Here is a 23103-nt window from a genome sequence, read left to right as displayed (position 1 = left end):
AATAACAGCAGTGAGCTATTAGCTAAACATTTATAATTAATATTAAGCCTCTGCTTGGTTACTTGGGAGCAGCTTGTAGAACAGAAACTTCTGCTTACACTTAATATTAGCAAAGATGAATACCATTTCTTATGAAGATTCAACTGTATTTTTCTGTGAATTTACTGCTTCTATCCTTTGGTTGATTTTAAAGAATAATTGAACATTTTCTGATATTTGCAGAATTTATGAATTGAGAAAATTCCTCTATGACAGGAGCTGTACTCTTTTTCCTAAGTGACCAGAAGTTGCCTAGGTCTGTTTATGATATTTGTGTTTTGTTTTGTTTTGTTTTAGATTGGATCACATTCTGTAGCTTAGGCTAGCCTAGAGCTCACTATGTAGCCTAGGATGGCCTCAAACTTTTGGTGACTCCTTCTACCTCAGCCTTCTGAGTGCTGGGAGTGCACTTGGGAGTCACCATACCTGCCCATTTACAATTTCTAAAATTCACTTGAATTTTGATGTATATTAATATAATATTTATGAACACTTTCAAATTAACATAAAACTTTTGGATGATTATTCTCGACTTTTTTTTCATCTTGTGGGGGGTCTTCACAACTTGGTGTGAATTTAACAAACTAATTACACTGCATTTACACCCTGAGCAGTAAAATCTATGTATTTGTGAATGTGTGTGTGTGAGTGTGTGTCTGTGTATGTGTGTCTCTCTCAGTGTGTCTGTGTGTGCACGAGAATTGGTGTTTGTGTGTGTGTGTGTGTGTGTGTGTGCACGCACTCATGTGTGTCTCTGGAACTGAACCTAGAACCTTGTGCACAGTAGGCAGCCATTTTACTACTGTGTTATACCTTGTTGCAAAATCTTTTGCTTTGTTTTGTCAAGACCGTTTCTCTTAAGACTGACTAGGATCTTGTGACCTTCCCACCCTTGCCTCCAAAGTACTGGGACTACAGGCATGTACTCTCCTGTTCAGCATCAGAAGACATTTTAATTAATATTTTCCTCCTTAAATGGGTTGGCTCTTTCTATAATAACAATGAGGAAATCCTATGCAGAATCTCCCAGAGAGACTCAAGGGAACTGAGAGTGTTTAAAGCAGATCGGTTCCACCTCACGAGCTCTGTACAGCAGCTGCAGGGGCCGCCGGCTGGGAAGACACTTCTGTGGTCATTAGGAGGCTCTCCTTGGCTTCAGAGAACACCGCAGCTCTGCTCCCAGTTGTCAGCATTCATAGACTACAGTCAACCATAATGAAGTCAGGGGCTGGGAAGAATCCACTTCCAACCCTAAAAGAGTCTGACTGTCACGGCGCCGTCCAACTTTTCTTTTAATGATTATACTAGTAGAAAGTGCTTTGATTTGTGCAGCACATTTGGTTCATGGAAACACCGACAGCTACAGCAGGAGACCAGCCAGATATGAGTGCCTCTCCGCTTCTTTTCAAGATTGGCACAGTAGAAAGAACAAAGCCACGCTATGGAATTGCTCTTCTGTGAGCATACGCATGTCAAGCCATGATCGTGAGGCACATTGCTGTGGTGAATCCTAGCAGACATGCCCTGAGGTGAGGCTCATTGTCCTCAGTGTCCTGAGTTCGAGTGTCCTTCAGAATAACGGACACTTCGTCCTACAGAGGCCCCAGGATCTCCCTGCCCGTGAAGCTCCTTCACTTGGTATTTAGTCTGGGTAGACCATAGCACTAAGGACCTCTAGAGCCACACAGTCTTAGATTTTAATACTACATTTACTGTGTCTAAGTGTCTTAATATTTCAGGAATTGTCTTTGGGGCCAAATGTCCTTTTATCTTTCACGTTGTCCTTGTTAAGGAAGACTTCTCCAGTTGTGACTGAGTAACACAGACTTTTGCTGTGTCTTCCAGCGCATTTAGTTCAAGCCTCCTCAGGTTTTCTTGCTACTAGCCTTCAGTCCATGGAGACATCTTCAAAAGGGTGATCGCTTCTACAGAGGGAGCTGGCTCTGACTGACTGAATTTGCCCTCATTTATTTCTATCAATGAGGTATTATGATCTTTGTATCTCTCCCCAATGCTGCTCTGGGATCCGGAAGGTTTGGGTGGACACTGCAAGTATGGAGGTCAGAGGCCCTGGTGGACAGGAATGACATGGGCAATAGCAAGGTCCTGAGAGAGGGCTATTTTGTAGTGTGGTTTTACTATTTTTAAAAAGTGGTTCTTTAAAAGATTGTGCCAGTCTCTAGACAATTCCATAGTGGGTGCGCACAAAGAAACTAAAGGTGTTTGGTCTTGGCTCTTGCATCATCAGAAGCAATCCAGAAGTTGCTTGTGCCAACATCAGAGAGTAAAGTAGCCAACAGAATGTCAAAGCAACAGGAGTCTCTGTTGCCCTGGGAGCTTGGTGCGAATCAGCCATCATCACTGCCAGCTCTACAGTCTCAGGTCCCAGGGTCAGGAGGGAGCCCTGGGTGTTTATGGGTAGGAGACGCTCCCTTCATCTTCATGACCTGTTCTTGTCACCTGCTGGGGTGCAAGGTTTGCTAAGAAGCTTTCTGCCCAGTGATGGCAGAAGGACCTTTGCTGCGTACACAGCACAGTTTCCGGACTCAGAAATCCCTGCACTTTTCTGGAGTAGCAGACCTGTGATCCTTGCCGCTCCCAAAATGGTGCACATTATGGACGTGGTTGAAGATAAAAGTGATGCCTGACTCAGTGGGGAAAAAAGTGCATTGCTTTTTAAAATGCCATCTTATTCATTTAAAAAACAGAGAATCCTTGCCCTTTACCCATTTTAATTAGGATTTTTAATAAAGTAGATTTTGATCACATTCTTTCCCACTTTCCCAAACTCCCTGATCCTCCCCAACTCTCTACCCACCCAACTTCATGTTCTTTCTCTCAAAAGAAAAAAAAAAGTGCTTAAAAATACTAAAACAAAACAAAACAAAAAGCAAATGACAAAAAGTGGAGTTCCTTAGTTAATAGCCAGCTCTTCCTGGACTTGGGGCCCGCCCTGTGTGTATTTGATAGACCCACTGCCACTCCACTGAAGAAAACCGATTTCCCTTTCCCAGCGGGTATCAATCGCAAACAGCTGTTCAGCTGCGGCGAAGCCCCATGTCTACTTCCCTTCTTTGTGCTAAGATTTTGTCTGGTTTTAACATGTACAGGTCTTGTGTGTGCTGTCGCTGTCTCTGCCAGTTCATATGTGTATCAGTCCTGTTGTGTCTGGGTGATGCAATTTAATTGGCTTTTACCTTTTTTCTACCCCTTCTTCTGCATAGATCCCTGAGCGTTTTGTGGAGGGATTTGATAATGGCATCCCATTAAGGGTTGAGTGACCCGAAGTTTTTCACTTTCTGTACATTGTCCATTTGTGGGTTCCTTTTTAAATTATCATCTGCTGCAAGAAGCAGCTTCGTGGGTAATGCTCTGACCTATGGGTACAGCCATAGATCATTAGGAGCCATTTTATTGCTATGTTCCTATAGCTGAATGACAGTGGTATTCCCCCGGGGGGGGGGGGGATGACCTATTTAGTCTCAGGTCTGTGCCACTTTAACAGTGTCTGGTCTGGGTCCCATCTCATGGAGTGGACCCTAAATCCAATCAAAGAGTGGTTGGTTACTCCCATAATTTGTGTCACAATGACACCAGGGACTTTTTTACGGTGAGTGGTCCGAGACAGTACAGCTAGAGGTTTGGCAGAGAACAGAAAACTGCCCAGGGTGGGCAGAGTCTTAATGCAATTGCTTGACATGTACTTCAGCTGAAGGTCCTCAGGCTTTCTACCCAAAAGATTGATTGAATCCCTGGACCACCACATCTCGGAAACCTGGGCAGTTCCTCAATCCTCAGAAGCTGCCCTTCCAGCAGCCCCTCCAGCTGTTCTGGGGAAGAGGGAGAAGCCTCACAGACCTTTCCTGAGGGCATGGGTATAGGGGTAAATTTATAGATCAAATCTCTGGCTGACTTTATGCTTCATGTTGTAAGTTAGGAACATGAATATATAATACTATTGAGAAATCATATGTGGGAAGTTTTATATACAGAAGATCCTTACCTTAACATTACTTGATTACTATTCAAAAATAAACTCATAAAGACTTCAATGGTTTCATTAATCTTTAGTGTGTATTCCACTTTTCTGGTCCTATCTACTGAACTGTGAGCACCTAAGTAACTGGGTGCTGTCTTACCTACCATCTAAGTACCTCATTACTTAATCCTCATGACCTAAAGATGGACACTGTTGAATCCTTAAACAAAAGCCAAAAAACAAGACACTGGAGCCATGGAGATTTACAGCAATTTGATTTTCCTTCCTCCACTCTGTCTTCCTGTAATGGTGAGGCCAAGCTTAAACTCAGATCCTGGCACAGTGCTGATACAGAGGGCATGGGTCTGTCCATCAATAGGCGCTCAAGAATCCAGAATCCTAAAATGCTCCAGTGAAATACAAACATAGACTACAATTTAGAAAACAAAATAGAATAGTATTGAAAATAGCCTAGGACATCACAGACAGTGTACTATTTTATAAATCCTGCTTTAAAGTTTCACACCCGTTTATATGTGTGAACTAATTCTTTCATCTTGTACAAACCATAGCTTTGCCTGGCATTTTCTTACATGCATACAATGTACTGTATACATCCTCACCACTCCAAACTGTCCTCTTCCTTCCTTTCCCCTCCTCTTGATCCCTTTTTCATCCCAGTACTCTCTCTTCTTCTTCTTTTGTGCCATTTAAGTCTTTTGTCTTGATTCCATGTATGAGGAAACACTTGCAACCATTGCCTTCCTGAGTACGGTTATGTTGCTCCTTCAGCCAGCAGACTTTAAGATACCAGCCCATTTGGGCATGGTCTCGTTTGCTTTAAAAAGCAGCAATAGCCGTGTGCTCGCTCTCTTGCTTCCAGCTTGTTTCCGGCTACTCGACTCCTTTCCTGATCGCCCAGAGGGCTGTTGTCTGGGACAGTGATCTGTAAGTTTTTTTCTCTTTAAATAAGTAACCATTCTATTAATCATAATTCCAAACTGGTGTGGGATTGTTTGTGAGTTATGCCTTCACAGCTAGCTTTCCCTGCTAGGATGACCTTGAATTCCATTTATTTACATACAAGCAACATGATTTTCATCTCCTCTGCTTTTGTTCTTTTGATGTTTTAAGACAGGGTCTCACAATGTGTCCCTGGCTGATCTAGAACTCACTGTGTGAATGAGGCTGACCTTGAACTCATAGAGACCCATCTACCTCTGCCTTCCAAGTGTTAGGATTAAAGGATTAAAAAGGTTTTTTAACATGTTTTATTAGGTTTAATCCTAGTGGGTTGTTTTTTTGTTGACTATTGTGAATGGGACTGTTTTCCTGATTTCCTAGTTGGTGACTTTTGATGTATTTTTTTAACTAATGATTTTGCAAGTTAATTGTGTATACAGCTGCTTTGCGTTCCAGTTTGCCCTTCAGTAAGATGTTAGTTATAAGTTTAATGAATGTGGCCTTTATTACGATTTTTCTGTTCCCGATGTCTTCAGCATCATTAACATGAAGCAGTGTTGAAACTCATCTAAAGCTTTTTCTATATCTATTGAGATGACCATATAATTTTGGTTCTTGATTCTATCTACCGGCTCTAACATGTTTATTGATTAATGGATGGAGAATTATTCTTGCTTCCCTAGAATGAGACCAACTTAGTCATGGTTGTAATGTGTTATTTGCAGCATTTTGTTGATAATTTTTGCATGTTTATTTTTGCTATTGTTGTTAATTGGCCTTTGTATTACTGCATCTTCCTTCATAAAATGAGTATTTTTTCCACTTATATTTTATAGAATATTTTCCTTTCTTTCTTTTTTTTCGTAATAGGAATCTTTGTAGCTTTGGAACCTGTCCTGGAACTAGCTCTTGTAGTCTGGGCTGGCCTCAAACTCACTGAGATCTGCCTGATTCTGCCCCCCAAGTGCTGGGATTAAAGACATGCACCACCACCATCTGGCTTATAGAAGTTTAAAGAACAGTATTGATAATTCTGCAACTGCCTGGTAAGATTCACCTGTAAGTGTGTGTCCAGTCCTGGGGTTTCCTCTGATGGGAGACTTCTTGTTCAATCTCATTTTTAGCAACTGTTTGTTTAGATTGTGGTTATATTCTTGGCTCAAGTGGTAAACATATGTATTCAGAATTTTTCTATTTTTTTCTAGATTTTCCCAGTTTGTGAGAATGCAAAATTCAAAATAATCTCTAAAGATCCTCTTGTTTTTGGTGGCATCTACTGTAATACATAAATTTCAATGTAATTTTATTAAGTTAGGTCTTTTTCTTTAAGTTGACTTGGCTAAGGATTTGTCCTTTCTTTCTTTTTCAAGGAATCAACTCTTTAATTGATCCTCTTTATTGATTTTTTTGTTGCTAGTTCTTTAGCTTCGACTCTGATTTTTACTATTTTTCCTTCTAAAGTTTTACATTTATTTTAATTTTCATTTCTAAGGCTTAGAAATGAGTCATTACATCTCAAAGATGAAATATTGAGAGCTCCCTGGTTTTTAAAATGTAGCTGCTCGTAACTTCCCCTTAGATCTGCCTTTGCTACAGCCCAGTGAACTGATTATTGATGTGAGGTGGATTTCTTCTTCTGGGTTTTTGCTTTCAAAACATGACAAACAGAGCTGGAGAGATGGCTCAACAGTTGAAAAACACTTTCTGTTCCTGAGGAGGATGCGAGCTCAGTTCCTAGCACCCACATCAGGAGCTTCACAACCTCCAGTAACTCCAGTTCCAGGAGCTATGACATCTTCTCCTGGCCTTCACAAGCACCTGCACACATGTGGGACACATAGCAGGCACAAAAATCAAAAAACAAATACATTTTAAATACAAAAAATCAACTGTACTAAAACCAGTATAGTGATCTGACCCTAAAGGAAGGAGAATGTTAGCAGCATTCGTTGACATGAGCAGTTTCATAGAGGATGGGTTCACTTTGCTCACGATACCAGAGGTTTCAGTCCACCATGGCAAGGAGGGCATGGTAGAATGACTTCCGTCATGGCAGACAGGAAGCTGGGTGGAACAGTAACAGAAACAGCATGTCTGTAGTGATCTACTTCCTCCCAACAGGCCTCACCTGCTGTAGTTCCACCACCTCCCAACACTCTGGATGAATTTTGGATCCATCAGTGAATTAAACTAGTTATTAGACCACAGCCTGCATGATCTATTGATCTCTTGCACTTCTTCACAGACACAGCCGGAATAAGATTTTACTAATCCTCCCATCAACCCAAACAAGCTGCCAGTCTAGAAGAACCATCCCAGTGGCTTGATTTAAAAAGCCATGTATAGTGATATGATGGACGTATTGTTGGCCCACAGCTAAACATTCCAGTCTGTTTTTTAATCTGTTATAAGAAAAGGAAAAAAAATGTATTATCAAATTCATCCTCCTTTCATCATGCTGATAGAATTTGCCAAAACAAACACAGAAAACACAACAAACGCTAATGCAAACACAAAATCACGTTTATTATATTTTTTTCCTGATGCACAAAGGAGCCCACTCAGTACAGTGACAATTAGCAAATCATACAAATACCGAGGGGAAGGAAGTCCCCTTGACTACATTCACATGTGTGTCTATATTCTTAAGAACAGCCATCAAGAGGTTAACAATAAGGTCAGGAAAGATTGCTGATAGGGTTTCTGGGTAAGAAGTAGACAGGTGAGTCACTGCCAAGTAACAAAGGTTAATGATACCAGTTACTCAAGCAACCTGGTAAAAAAAAAAAAGCCTTCATCTTTGACTTGGCTGGCTTTTGCATGTCACTGCATTTGGACTAGACCCACAAACGAACCCTTCAACCCTTGCTCTCTCACGCTCAGTGCTGGGGATGGGCAGGGACGTTTGGGGTAGGCTTGGAGACACGCATGGCAACAAGCGGCAATCAAGAATTTTGGGGGGTATTTTTATGGCGACAAATGTCAAGAGTTTTGTTTTGTTTTCTTTCTCAGTGACTTTTCACCTATCTGCTTCCACCCAGGTCTTCAGAAAGACATTTATTACGTCTTCTCTGGAGACATAATAAAGTGCAATGTATGGCGTCATACCTGCAGCAGCTAGTAGATCAGAGAAATTGCAAGCATCTCCTTTCGATCTTAAATATATTATATAGAATCTTTGTGATTTAAAGATTATTTCAAGTCATTGCTCTTGCTATGCCTCTCATTCTATTTGTTAATAGCTAAGGTCACTCTCTTAAAGTATCTGAATATTCCAGCAGCAACAACAGCAGCAGCAACGTTAAAAAATGCCCACCAAGCTCCAAAAGCATTCAGCTCTAGGTACCTTCCTCACATGCATATAAAAGGAGGAACTGATACAATGCTCTTCCCAGCACGCCTTGAAGGCTTCCCATATGTCTGCTTCTGGAGCAAAAAAGTTTAAAAATAGGAATAATCTGGTAGGGAGTGAAGATAGAACACACTGCCAGATCCCACAGCCGTTATGTTTCCTCTGTAAAATTTCAGAGCATTTGCCAAAGAGATAGCCAAGGGAACACTTCAAAAAATCAGCTAAGCAAGGAAGAAGGGGGTTTCCACCATTTCTTTTCCTTTAACTTGGAAATTTCTCACTGAAGAAGAAAAGAGATTAAATGTTCACAGAATTAACTTAGAAAGGCCTCCTCCTGGTGTGAAGGTAGACATCTTCTTGGATTCTAAAGTCTTTGACAGGGCAAGGAAAGAGCCAGCTAAGACAATGCCACAGAGGAAAGTCCAGTCTCTTTGGCCCAGTAGAATAGAAAAACCCTTTGGGTCCTAATCTCTTATTTTTAATGCCTCCCCCACCAAATCAAATTTAACTTGATTAGCCTACTTTTGTGTTTTGGTTACAAGAAATTTTGGAAATGTAATACACATGATACTTTTCAGTTCTTTTTAACCTTTTACAATGAAGTTAATCAAAAATTCTAGAGAAACAAGTTAAATGATATGGAGTAGGAGGGATAATGTTTTAATCTTCCTTCCTTCCTCCTTTCCTCCCTTCTTTTCTTCCTTCCTTTTCCTTCTCCCTTTCTTCTAAAGAGAGCAAACCATCCAAACAAAAAGTGACAGTTGGGATAGGCTAGGAATAGTGCTGGCTATAATTCAGAAAGTCAACATTTCAAAGTGCAGGACATCTGACCCCTTGTGTGGGGCACTGAAACGGCATAAGTCACACATTGAGGAACACTTCACTTGGGAGAATAAAACTCATAAGTTATAAGGGATGCAGGGAGATCAAAGTACATGTAAACACTTCAACACATTGTTTTTATTAGAAGTTATTCAGCTTATAACACACTATCAGGACTAATCTGGATGCCTGACCGGATGGTGTCAAATGACTGTTATTCCTGCTTCCAGAATTACACATATGTATGTTACTGTGCGTGAATCTTAAGTTTAAATAAAAGCTGATGCTCAATATCAAAATGCACACCCTTAAGGAAGAGGAGTGTGGGGTCTGCGAAGGTTGGAAGCAGCTGCTGACTGGCAGAACTCTTACTCAACCCACACCAAAGCTCCCAGGCCCACGTCACTCAGGTGAGATTCCCTGCAACTAAGTTCCTTTGGTAAGAGTCCAAAGACACAGCAGAAAACACTTTGCCAAACTCAGAGAGACATGGGGGAGGGGATTTGGCAGATCATTTTGATGTTACTGGTGTGCTGGAAGATTAAGACCAGAAATTGGTTCTATCCATTTCTATCCCCCCAACACACACATATACACGCAAAATAACTCTTGTCTTTTTTTTAAAAAAAGCTAAAACTAAATGAGACTAAATATTTGTGCCATCTTTAGATGTAATGTATACACAACCACATCCAGAAGTGCTTCTGCCAGGAAAACAGGTCGGGACAAATTACTGCCGAGTTGGCATGCGATGTGAAACTGAGGTTTACAGGGCAGCGGAGGAACTGTGTGCTCTCGGACTTGCTAACACGTGCTAACACGGAATTAGCTCTATCACCTAAGAACTGTTGTAGGATAATACGGAAACTCGCCTAAGCCCTGGGAATGAAATGATATGTCGACAAAACCTGCTCCCTGTTTTTGTTTGTTTATAGAGTGTGGAATAAATTAAGAAAATGTAGAACTCACATCACTGCTTCCTAAGAATCTGCCATGCGGTTGTAATCTGGTTTCATTGTTATAAGAAGGGACATTGTGTAGTTAGGGAAGCTAAAATGTCCTCCTTTGTTTATTTTTCCTTCATGTCTAGAATAGCAAGTCCTGCTAATAGAAGCATTACATGGAATTTCTATAACCTTCTCATTATACTAAGGTTTTGATGCTAGAAAAACCTCAAGGAATTCAAGCGACAATCTGATAAATTAGAAAAACAGGGTATTTTTAATTCAGAGCCTTATCTATAGTTCTTAAAGGGACTTGCACTTGGCTTTTAAGTTGTAGCACACTGATAGGAGGGCAAAGTTCACAGCAACAATGACCCACTGTGCTGAGTAGATGGGGCACTGCAGAGAGCCCTGTCCTGTCACTGCTAACAGCTCCCAGGGGTACAGTATTCCCCCGATTTATGGAGACCCTAGCCTAGACAGCAGCAGCACGCGGGGCTTTTTTCTCATCTAATAAAATAGAAGCAACTGTAACACCGCACAGCCAGAAATCAAGGTGACTTTGAAGGACACAAAAACACAACTATTTATGCCATGTGGCTATATGAATACTATCCCTAAGACACTGTAAATCTTTAATACTCAGCTTCTGTCAAACACTTTGAAGCATAGAACTATATTTGAAAAAGCATGTAGCATTCGGGTTCTGCCATTCATCCCTAAAGAAGGCAACACATAACAATAACACATCTCTGAAATGCAAATTCCATAAAGTGCAAATTTCCATAGATAAGGTCAACCTAGAAGCACATTTTAAAATCCAATAAGTTCTCTTTTTACATGGATGTTTTCAGTACTTAATTTCCAAGCACAATCAATGTTTTTTTTCCAACATCTGTTCACCGTCTAGCTTGTGCCCTCGCATAAAAACCTACTCAATGGGGCACATGGAGTCTCCTACTTTTCACTTAGCTCAGAATGTCTAACTACATAGGGATATTTCTTTGCACCGTATTTCCCTGCACAGAAAGGTTTGATTTCAATAGTAGAAGCACAGCGCCCATTATTAACACTGCCTTCTGCATGAGCCTAACACAAATCTAAGCAGCCCCGAAGTAGGCACCATCATGGAATTTTGAATGCTCCCCACCAGGGTCAAGGAGCATGTCACTTCCTTTGCACGATTTACCAAGTGAGCACTGGAAGCAGACATAGAAACAGAAGTCATCTGAAGAACACAATACTTTTTTTTTTTAAATATACTTTCTAACTGGCACCCGGGCACAAGGAAGATGCAGAACCATGTCATTCCAGGAGAATATCATGGATGCCCACGGGTCTTCTTACACTGAGCTGGAGAACGGAACCACCTGCTTTCCACCCACATAAACCTCCTCAATGTTCCGGTCATCTCCTGAAAGAAAAATCAAAGAATTGTTTGTACTGTGCTTTTGGGTCATTAATTGCCTTTATTTCCTTTGAAAGAGATTTTAAGCAAAACACTTTTCAAAGAAGAAACACAAGCAAAAAGAAAGAAGCTCTATTTTTCCCAGATCATTTATAATATCCTTGGGATGACTTGGTTAAGAGATGACACCATAGCTCATTGTGGACTGGGGTTTCCATTCTGTCTCTGAGGTGCAGATGCACCAGTGTTCAATAAACCCCATCTCTGACATTTCTGCTGAAGGGGCTGGTTGGCATTTCCAGTCCCAGGAGAAAAGGCATACCTATCTTTACTCCTGGAATCTTGCTTAGCACATTGAAATATGCAGTCTACAGAATGTGCCCTCGAGAAGCTCAACTTCACCCAGCACTGAACTCACACAAAGGGATGGAAGGCTACTTTTGGGCTCTCCTGATCTAATTATGCCTCCGGGACTAGAACTCTGGCCGTGGGTTTAGTTCTGTCCCAGGATAGGGAGGTTGGGGGCACAGAAGGAGCATAAGAGGGCTTGACCAAAAGCTCTCTTCCCCTCTATGTCACAGCTCAGGACTTAAGTATGTTCTTGGGGAATTGCTAGGCATTGTGCTATAGTGCAAGCTCAGTGCTGAGAACTGTTTAAAAAATGAATTAACACAATTTAACATCCATAGAGTTTAATGTAATGTACCTAGAAGAGAGAGTCTTAACCAAAAAAAAGTTGTGTTTATAGCCCAGAAGCATGTCTACCTACCTAGATAGAGGAACTTCTGGATAACAGCCTAAAATGGAAAATAAATGCGGTGAGAAACAGTACTTGATACATTCAGAAATGAGATTCACAGGGAAATGCCATTGGCAAAATCCAGAAATTGAAATCTATTTTTTAATGACAAATTTACATTTTCATAAAAAAATGTCTTTCTAAAACCAAATGAATAAATGAAAACCTAAACCCAAAGCAAGCAAATGAACAAAAATCCCAGACTACTATTAACAAATGTTTATCCTTACTAAAATATTATCTATTTGTTGGTTTTTGAGACAGGGTCTCAACATAGTCCTGGAACTTACTATGTACACCAGGCTAGCCTTGAACTCAAGAAGATATACCTGACTTCTCCTTAGTGCTAGGATTAAAGATGTGTTTCACCATTCTCCACCTATTACTGGAATATTCTTGGCAAACAACCTTGAAATTGTCAGATGTAGAGTCTCACATAAATCAAAGAACTCCATACAAAAAAATGATGCAAATACTTCAAAAAGTGCATCAAAGAAGAAAAATATAACTAAATGAATGAGATAAAGCCTATTTCTCAGAAATTTACTCTAATAATAGAAGAATAAAAGAATTTTTAAAACATTAACACATTTCTTATAAATAAACTAAACGAACACATGTTACTTTAATAATGACTGTTTTAAAAACGGATCCCTCCACCCACTCAAAAAAAAAAAAACAAATGACAAAAAGGCATTTTACTTTACTTTCTTTTACTTACATCAGAAATATCACCAACAAAATCCCCATAAAACAGATCAATAGGAGAGTCTGATGCTTTGGGGTTGATCAAGAGGGCATCAAACTCCTTGCCAACTTCAAAGTTTCCAATCTCATTGTCTAGACCAAGGGCTACAAACGGAAGTGAACAGGAGTCAGAGTTGCCACTGAATCATTGTGATGTCCTTGTTAGCCAGGATGGTTTCTGCAAACATAAAACTAGACCCTCCAAAAGTAGTATCTGAATAGTGAAGCAAAGAAGAACTCTCATCCCAACAGGCCACATGACCTCTGTATAGATAGTAGAGAACAGGAAAGCACATAGCTCCATTCACCACCACTGTCATAATTCTGATGAGGTCTCAATTTCAGTTCTGTCAGCGTACTCTACTGAACCCTCAAAGCAACCAGCTTGGCACAAATCTACCTCATCCTTTCCTCCTTTCCCCAACATTCCTAGCTTTGTCTTTTTAGTCCGTGAAATAGTTGGTGGTATTTCTTTTCTTTGCAGTGAACTGAACCTCAAATTAAAAACTATCTTTGTGAAATTTCTAAAACAGGCATATCCATCATGAATTCTTTAGTTTAAATCCTTTGAATTGGGAAAAATATCCAGAGATCCTGTATCTGAAGCATGCCAGTGATTTTGAAAGTAACTTTGTAACTTTAAAGGAAAGGCTTTCTGGTTGCCCAAGAAGAATAGTTTCCTAAAATAGGGCACAGGCTGTCTTATAGCTGTAACTCATGTCCATGGTCCCTGGATGCCAAAGGAGAACATGGCACATTTTTATAACATATTAAGGAATGTGCAGGTATTGGGTTTTGTTGCCAATGATGTTGTTTGATTGGCATCTCCTTAAAGTCTGTAATCTGAGAAAGACAGGCATTGAGGTCATTGCATTGAGGCCACAGCTCATTGCTGTACTGTCTACTCCAAGATCTACTCATGCCTGGTGCATCCTATTGCTGCCAGGGTATTTTATGACGTGTAAATATTGGATAGATTTCCCTCTTCTTTTATGGAATAGCACACTAGCTGACACATGATATTTCTGTGCACAGCCATCCTGAAAACTTGGCAATTATCAGAACACCAAATTAGAAATCATAGTCATTCTTTATATATTACTTAAATAGTGACTCCTTTTCACTCTCAGAAAAGAAAAAAAATTTAACCTTAGGAAGTCTCATAGACAGAGAGTGGTGTGGAAATATTAACTGTTTGAAGCAACTGTGTGGCTTTTGGGGGAGCCTGGTATGAAGTGAAACTCTGGTACTTTTCTCCTTTACTGGTTACATGTTACTTCTTGTCATTGAAAAAGGTGCACCATACCATGAGTTTTTAATGACTGTATTCTGCATGGAATTGTGTGTGCTTAGTAGGGCCAGAGAAACTGGCACAGTTGAGAGGGTTTCAGAGGGTCTGATGGCAGATCTAAACTAAACGGGCTATTCTTCAAAACGTGAAGAATTCAAAAACGAGTTAACCAAGAAACAGGTGGGGGCTTTCAGTGAACTTTCAAATGGATGCAAATCTAGATCAATCTAGAGACCTAACCAGGTTGGTCAGCATCTCCAATGGCTTCAGGAAATGCACTTGCCACCTTTAGAGTGCTGGCTGTGTGAACATGGCGGACATGGGGTAGGGTAGAGGTGTGGCACTGCTGGGAAGTGCCACACTTGAAACAGGGATTTCTTCAACCCATTTCACTTAGGTTCCACTACAGACACAAGCTGAGGAGACGGAATTCCGAACGGTAACTAGTGGTCCAACAGCGTTGATTTAAAAGCTCCACTCCCAGGTAGAAAGACTGGGCAAGTTCCCACAGCAGTCTGATCAGAAACAGCAATAGAGTGAAGCAAAAAAAATTGTTTAGGATAAAAAAAAAATTGTCACTTTGGCTCAGTCTGTTTTCATCAGTGGGTGGGTAGCAGATCTTTGAGCTAACGTATATAACAGAAATAATGGTGCTGTGGGGGAGGGGCCACACAATGATTCCAGAAATGAAATAGAAGGCCTAGGAAAGCACAAATGCTGTAACCATGACTCCTCTTTCTTGAAATGTTCTTTTGGTGTTCATCATAGTCTGAAACATGCAGAGAAGATAATTCCTTCCATTTATGATTTGGGTATCTATCATAAATCTACACAGATCTGTATATGTGTATTTTAATTGCTCCAGAGCTGCCAGTGGCATGAAGCCATTGTCAGTATACCATATTTCTAGAACAAATCAATTATTTCTATTGTAGTCGCGTATGAGAACCAAGGAAAGATGATGAACAATATTTGTCTATCAATCAACTACACTGCTGTATCTTGCTTCATTTAAAGAGACTTGAGTAATCAGTGCATGAACTAGGCAGGGATTTATATGGAAAGACAGTCTAATAGAGGTTAGACCCCACACTCAGATTTATGTTTTCTGGATTCAAAACATGGCACACTTCACCTTGCAGCTGTGTGTCACTCAGGTTCCTTCTTTGTAAAATGAAATTGACAACAGTGGTTGTGAGCACTGAATGACAGTACACGAGCAGACCGTTCACCACACTGCCCCATGGAAAGAATTCAACTAGCTTGGCAGTAACTTCTATTAATAGCATTATCACTCAAGAAAAGAAAGCACTTGACTCAATAGAAGGGAGAATTATCTTGACTCATATGTATGTGGCTAGTGTAACTATTAATTAAAATAATCAATATGGTAACAGTGCATTAAGCAGTTGTCTACCAAAGAGTGAATTCATTGACAGAATGGCTGATTCATGCATGGCTATGCTTTGGGTATACTATATGCCATATATCAGTCATTAATATAGGATTTGCCTTAGTTCGCTATGGCGTATCTTTACATTATAGCCAAAGACATACATTGCCATGGCTGTACATGGTGTAAAAGACGAAGAAACTAGTCGTTACCTTGGCTTCCTCCAAGAGTGGCTAGTCTGAAGACTTCTTTGAGGGTGAGACTCTTCTCATTCACCTTATTAATTAAGAGGATATTGGAAACCATCACTGCCCTTCTGATGGCATCAAGCATGGAGTAGGAGTAACCACCAGCCACATCTGTGTAGGAAAGACAAAGCCCAAACCGTGACTCTATGAAGATGGATGGAATAACAGGTATATATGTTGTTTTCTTCCTCTGGTTTTAATGACAAACATTCTATTTTTCAATTACTAAAAAGTTCTCATCTGTAAACATATAAATATAAGCCAGCATTTAAATAAACTCAAAATTTTTCATTTGCATAATAGCAGAAGTGGTCACTATTTAGGGGGAGGAATAGGACAAGCAAGTAGGCATGAGAGGGGGACAAATGAGAACAAGGTAAATGACAATACACACATCAGCATGCTCTAACAAAATCCATTGCTTTGCTGATTTTTAAAAACCACCTTTCATTAAAATCAAATATGTTTCAGAATTAGCTTCTAGGATTGCTCAAAACCTCACAAATCTTGTGACTTAACACAAGAGAACTGTCTTCTCTCACAGTTTTGGAAGTCAAAGTGTTGGCAGGGCTAGCTGGGGAGTGTGGCTCAGTGGCAGAGTGTATGGGGAGACTGTACAAGGCCAGGGCTTCAGACCTCAGCATCACTGACAGTGATGGCAAGGGCCCCAGCTCTTTAGAAACTCCAGGAAGAATCCAGATTTGTTCAGTCCAGCTCCTCACACCTCCTGGAGATCTTGGCTTATGGCAGTAACTCCAGTCTGTTCCATGTTCACATCATCTTTTTCTCTTGGGTCTTTGTGGCTTTTCCTCTCTGTCTCTTATAAGCGTTGACCATTGAGCTCAGGAGCCATCCCATTTCAGAAAGAGTTCATCTTGCCAGCCTTACCTTAGTTCTATCTACAGAAACCTTTAGTCCTAATACAGTTATAGTTAAAAGTTCTGGTAGACTTCTTTTGGGGACTACAACTCAACCCACTATAACATCCACATGGCTAATAAAGATAGATAGATAGATAGATAGATAGATAGATAGATAGATAGATATTTCTTAAACACTTAAAAAATTACTCAAATATGGCTGTGAAAGGTTTATAATATGATTTAACATAAACTCACAATTGCGTATATTAAAGAAAATGTCCAAGTATTATTTCAACCTAAATGAAAGCTTTAGAAAATTAAATAGCCAATTTTTAAAACAATAATTCTTCAGAAAGCTTTAGAATGAGCATAACTTTTGGAAACTTAGTACAATAAATAACCAGAGCTGATATGGGCAGCATTTCCATACCGGTTGGCATCACTGAATGAGAAATGAGAGTTTTAGTGACTCAGATTAAACCCCTAGTCATAATTAATTGAAACACTGCTTTTGGCAGGAACAAATGCATGTTATGAAATGAGTTGGTGCAATGTCAAGTAAGATAGCATGTTTTATTGGAGAATACATTTTATAGTTAATCAAACATCCATTGTAGTTTTAAATGTTCCTGTCATTTCTGGTAGGCCTATATGATTATTATTGCCTATAAATACTGAAATTATCAAAAGTAATTGGTTATTTAGTAGCAATTCTGGATTGCAGCTGAATTTTATGTTCAGCCATTTTATATGTCCTTAGGTAAACTTGCATGGAGTTTTTTTTTAATAGAGTGCTTTTCTTTATCAATAACAGTCTTGATGTAGGATTATCTGGTTCCCTGACAAATTTTATTACTTAAATTATTAGTCTTCATTAATAGGAAATAATCAGGGCTAGAGAGACAGCTCAGTCAGTAAAGTGCTTGTCATGCAAGCAAACATTAGGGTCTGAGTTTGATCCCCAAAACCTAAGTAAAAAGCTGGGTGTGTTAGCATGCTGGGAAGGCAGAGACACACAACACAGATCACCAGGGCTTTATGGATACTCATGAAGTCTAATTGGCAAGCCCATATCCCATCCAAAGACCCTGTCACAGTGCCTAAGGAATAATACCTGAGGTTGACCTCTGGTCTCTCTATACACATGTGAACACATGCACACACACACACACACACACACACACACACACACTCCATAAGCACAAATACTTGAACACGCACAAACAAATAACAAGTCTTTTGTGTGTAACTATTTCTTGTTAATTAGAAAGAAGTGAATCAATTATAAAATTAAAAAGCAATGCTGAACAGCCAGTTGTCACAAACCAGTGTTTTATCATACCAAGAATCATTACAAGAACAACACAATATTGACTTAACCAATCCTCCACACAAACATGAAATCAGAGGTTGTGCTTCCATTTCCTGGCCACCCAGACTCAAATAATCAGACAGAGGCTTATATTAATTATAAACTGTTTGGCCTATTAGTTCAGGTTTATTATAACTAACTCTTACAACTTAATTAACCTATAATTCTTATCTATGTTTAGCCATGTGTCTTAGTACCTTTTCTCAATGTAGCATTCTCATCTTGCTTCCTCTGCATCTGGGTGGTGACTGCAGACCAAGCCTTTCTTCCTCCCAGAATTCTAGTCTGGTCACCCTGCCTATACTTCCTGCCTGGCTACTGGTCAATCAGCATTTTATTAACCAAAATGAGTGACAAATCTTTACAGGGTACAAGAGTATTATCCCACAGCACAAACAGGTAAGGTATCTATCCGATCTGCTATCATCAACTCCATTTTAGAGACAATATCAAGGTCCATGGACAGGGTAACTTGCTATTTAACCAAGGTACTATGCCACACCAGGTAGTGGTAATGTGATAATTCTTAAAGCATCTAACAATAGAGGCTCTTAAGCATGAGGTTTTGTCAATTTTTTCTTGGGAACTTTTTGTTAGAGGAGTTGGGATGCACATAAAAGCTAAGAGGCATCTGAGGTCAGAGTTGAGGACAAAATCCCCTGTGGGGGAGGGGAAGTGAAATACAAAAAAAGATTGACTTATTGATCTCTGGGGACAGCTTTTCCAAATAGGCAGGAAAAAGAAAGCAAGCCTTCAGGGAAGAAAGAAAGGCCAGCAACATAGGAAGAATAATTTTTTTTTCTATGCAATTTTGCTGATTCCCATGTAAGCTATTGGGACCAGGAGAAGTGACAATCACAGTAGACCACAGAGGCATTCAGTCACAACAGAATGGCATCTTTTGAGAGACAGCAAAGAGATCATGATTGCAGTGAGTCACAGCGAGAAGAACAAGATGGCTGCCTTGCTGGCTGGGCAAGAATCAGGACAGGGTGGGGGTGGAGAGCACGAACTGTGTGGATACCCACACTCACAGAAGTTTTGCTGTGAAGAAAGGCAGCCGTGTGGGACAGGAAGCTGATGGGGGTGTCTGAGCAAGAGAACAGTTACATAGTATGAACTAAACGGGTCAGGAGATATTTTAGATGCTTGTGTATTGATGGCAATAGTCCAGTAGACAGCACTTAAACGTGAGCAAGAATGTATGCAAACTTGGTGGTGGAAACTGAAACAAAGATTTCTGATTTATTTTTATTCTCTTGTAATGATCCACAAAAAGAGGATATGGGCTGGGAATGAAGAGGACTTCAGCAGCAATAGAAAGTTTTAGGAGGAAAAGTGGGATTGAGGAGGCAGATACTTATTAGAGAAATATAATTATTGCTGTTGCCAGTGTTGAGGGCTACTTGGAATCTGAGCACAGAACTTAACATGTAAGCCGCTGCTCTCTCCAGCAGCTCCTAAACACCCAGCTGCAGGCATAGAAAAGGGAACTATTGAGGTCATCTAGGGCTGGGTTTTTGCAAAGTGAACACCCAGAAAATGGGGAAGAGATCTTGTGTATCTGCTGGCATCCAAGAGGGCTGCATTAGGAAGGCAGGAAGGACGGAGAAAACATGGCATCCATCACTAGACCTAAGTCCCCAAGAAAACCAAAGACTGTTGCTCAGAGAGTGTTTTAGTTAGGTTTCCGTTGCTGTGATAAGGGCCGTGGTAAAAGCACCTTGGGAAGAAGAGGACCCGAGAGAGATATACATGAATCTACATAGGAAGGAGAATAAGACAAGATCTCTTGAATAAATTGGGAACATGGGGGTCACGGGAGAGGGTAGAAGGGGAGAAAAAGGGAGGGAGGGAAGGAGGGAGGGAAGTGCAGAAAAATGCATAGCTCAATAAAAAACAATAAAAAAGACTTCTGAGATAGAAACACAATTTAGGGAAACACTACCAAAATATTTTTGTAAAAAGGAAAAATATAGAAACTTATAGTTATGGCTAGGCATCATTGAGAAACAATGATGAACAAGGGAAGAGGGTAGCAAGGCAGAAGAGCTGGCTCTGGTAGTGTGAGTGCATGTGATCCGGATCTGAGGCCTTGAGAACATGAGAACTGATTCCACCTCTTGCTGCCTGCTGCACTGGGCGAGTTACCCGGGGCAGTGTGGGAGAGCTCATCCAGGTGCTAGTGATGAGGGAAAACTGGCAAACTAACCAACCCAGCTACCACCCAGGCCCAGAAGCAGGGTTATGATTAAGCCCACCCAACATCCACCTCATCTATGAACCTGTTGGAGCATGTGAAGGGGCTGGACCTGCAGATCCAAAACTGCAGGACCTCCACCGACACAGGACAGTAACAGGATATCCAGAGGAGTCCCAGTGAGGATCCAGTATTGATAGCGCAGCAGAAGCCAGAGGCCTTGAACCAGACCGATGACGCATCGCAATGAAGACTCACCAGTAAAGATAAATGGACTAAAAAATAAACTGTGTGACTCACTGGGACACGCTACAGAATCTTGTGTGTCTGTCTCTGTGTGTGTGTGTGTGTTGGTTTTCAGTTGTTCTTTTAAATTTTGATTATTTCTGTGGGAAGGTTGGTAGGGCAGAGGGTGGATGTGAGAGGACAGGGAGATGAGTGGGATTGGGATGCATAATGTGAAATCCACAAAGAATCCATAAAATGTTTTTAAAAAGAATTTATTTTTAAATTATATGTCTATGTGAGAGTTTGTGCATGTGAATGCAAGTGTTTGTGCAAGCCAGAAGAAGATGTTAGGTCCCCTGGAGCTGGACCAGGCAGTTGTGAGCTGTTAGACATGAGTGCCCAGCTTAGAAACAATGACCAGGAAAAATGGCTTTGAGAAGTGTGGGTAATGAATTCCAAACTTCTCCCTTTGGTTGTTGTTTCTTATTAAGACACCCATCCCTAGCAACCAAAAAAAAAAAGCTCACGTTCCTTAAGCACAGCTTAAATATCTACAAATCAGCTTCGTCAGAATGATGATTTATCAGTTCAGCTACAGATGATGACTGCTTACCTGTTCCCAGCCCTATCTTCACATTACACTTCAGGACTTCAAGCACGTTCAGTAAGCCACTGCTCAGCCTGGAGAGAAGGAAAATGCAAGAACAAGGAGATCCGAGTGACTGAACAGCATACAGGCACTGTCAAAGATGGCTGTGGTACTAAAAACTGTGATTCTCATCCTAAGCCCTAAGGCCAATGGTCAGTCAGATCAGGTCAGGAAAGTGGTGGAGCAGAGAAGACCATAAAAATCTGCTTCCTTCTTTCTGACCTGAGGTCACTCTTGCAAGGGTCCAAATTAGCAAGGAAGGTGGAGGGCAGGAAACTACATGGAAAACTAGAATTAAGAATTAAGCTTGGTACTTAGTCTGTGAATCTAATAGAGCTGTAAGCTTTCTAGCCAACTCCTCCTTCATGATAGAAAATATAAATTAGAAACCATCACATTCCTCTATATCCAGAACAATGCATTACCCAAAAGAGAAGCAATTTCTATTAAAGTACAAAAATAATAGCCCAGTGTATGATGCTTTGGGCCTCAGAAGTAGGCTCAGAAATCAGAGCATCTCTCTGATCTCCTCTCCTCAAGTCTCCAAACCATATAAGCCAGAATTTCTCAGGGCTATGGTCTAACTCAGTGGTAGAGTGCTTACTAAGCATACATAGGGTCCTAGTTTGCCCCCAAAGCAATAAAATAACTAAAATGTCTGCCCTTTTTCCCTATGCCAGCCACAAATCTTGATGAGATTATTCTAATCCTCCATCCTTATGTCTTTTGTTGGCCAGGAAGGTAGTTTGATAGACAGTCATAAGATTCTGTGTTGGAAGAGGTCCTGCCCTATTCACAGAAGAAAAACAATATGATACAATGATCAAGAAGATCTGAAGATGCCCTCCCCAGTATCCCAACTTAATGACTTGGCATTAGATCAAAGCCTCTTTGTCCAATTACATTTCTGTATGCTTGCCATGCTCCATCTCATCAAAGCAAAAAATACGGGAGAGCTCTCTGTGCCCATTGGCCTTCATTTAACGGTCCTGTGCACATGGAACTCCGAGGAAGCACTTTGCTGGGCTTTTCTCTCATTGATGTGTCTTATTTTAGAAGGTTGGTGATGACATTATGACTGATAAGGAAAGGTATTCTTCCCTCATGTTTTTCTTTCTCCCTGCTTTCAGGGTCAAAGATGATGCAACTAAAGAGGATGGAACCATTGAAATGGGGGTCTGAGAGTACAAATGCTGCTTCCAAGGGTACCAACCTAGGAGAGAGGGCTCCCGACCTGAATTTTGGACCTCATCACCTTCATCCCATTTGATCCAGGGAAAGACAAAGGAAAGCTATAACATGGAATTAGAAGTCCACGAAGACACAGTGACCAAATGGCTGGGCTCAAGGATGCACTAAACTATAATTTTAAAGTCCTAATGTGCATGAGGAAAACCTGAAACTCTTGAAGGTCAGCATTTATTTGAACAGCCAGATCATGTTTTAATTTAGAGGGTATTTTACTGTTCATCTGGGGAATATTAAATTGTTGTAGCTAGGCTGCAATTCAGGCCACAAAGTCATGTGCATTTATTTTTTGTTTCAAAACTCAGGGTCTTCTGAGACTTTTCAAACAACTAGAGAAATGTCCTGTGTGTCCAGGAGCCCTTCTTACATAGTCATGAACACACATCTGTGCCATTCACGAAGTCCCTGAGCTTGCTAATACCTCCAGCTCTTTGCTGAGGTGTTCTACCCTCTTCTGCTCTGTTCCTGTCAGGAGACAGTCAAAAGGGATGCTCCTCCATAGTCATCCCAGCCCTTCCGCCATTGCTGAGTGTGTGTTACTGTCCCTGTGCCATCACT

At 40.6% G+C, this 23103-nt stretch overlaps 1 protein-coding gene across 1 annotated transcript in view; it reads right to left on the bottom strand.

The window, feature by feature from the left end:
• Positions 1-7486: 7486 nt before the first annotated feature.
• The window catches only part of Gda (guanine deaminase), a 64851-nt gene continuing 49234 nt past the window's right edge, over positions 7487-23103 (bottom strand). Inside the window, exons 10-14 of the mRNA XM_041661271.1 lie at positions 21262-21329; positions 15950-16096; positions 13028-13158; positions 12277-12304; positions 7487-11513 (exon numbers count right to left, since the gene is read on the bottom strand). Coding sequence (XP_041517205.1) covers positions 11443-11513; positions 12277-12304; positions 13028-13158; positions 15950-16096; positions 21262-21329 — 445 coding nt within the window. The 3' untranslated portion in view covers positions 7487-11442. The remainder of the gene's footprint in view (positions 11514-12276; positions 12305-13027; positions 13159-15949; positions 16097-21261; positions 21330-23103) is intronic.

Source organism: Microtus oregoni, unplaced genomic scaffold (assembly GCF_018167655.1).
Source record: "Microtus oregoni isolate MIOR12 unplaced genomic scaffold, Mior012 000012F_ref0000307, whole genome shotgun sequence".
In the NCBI taxonomy this organism is placed as follows: Eukaryota; Metazoa; Chordata; class Mammalia; order Rodentia; family Cricetidae; genus Microtus; species Microtus oregoni.
Note: the sequence above shows the minus strand (reverse complement) of the source record. Positions and strands in the feature narration are given on the sequence as shown.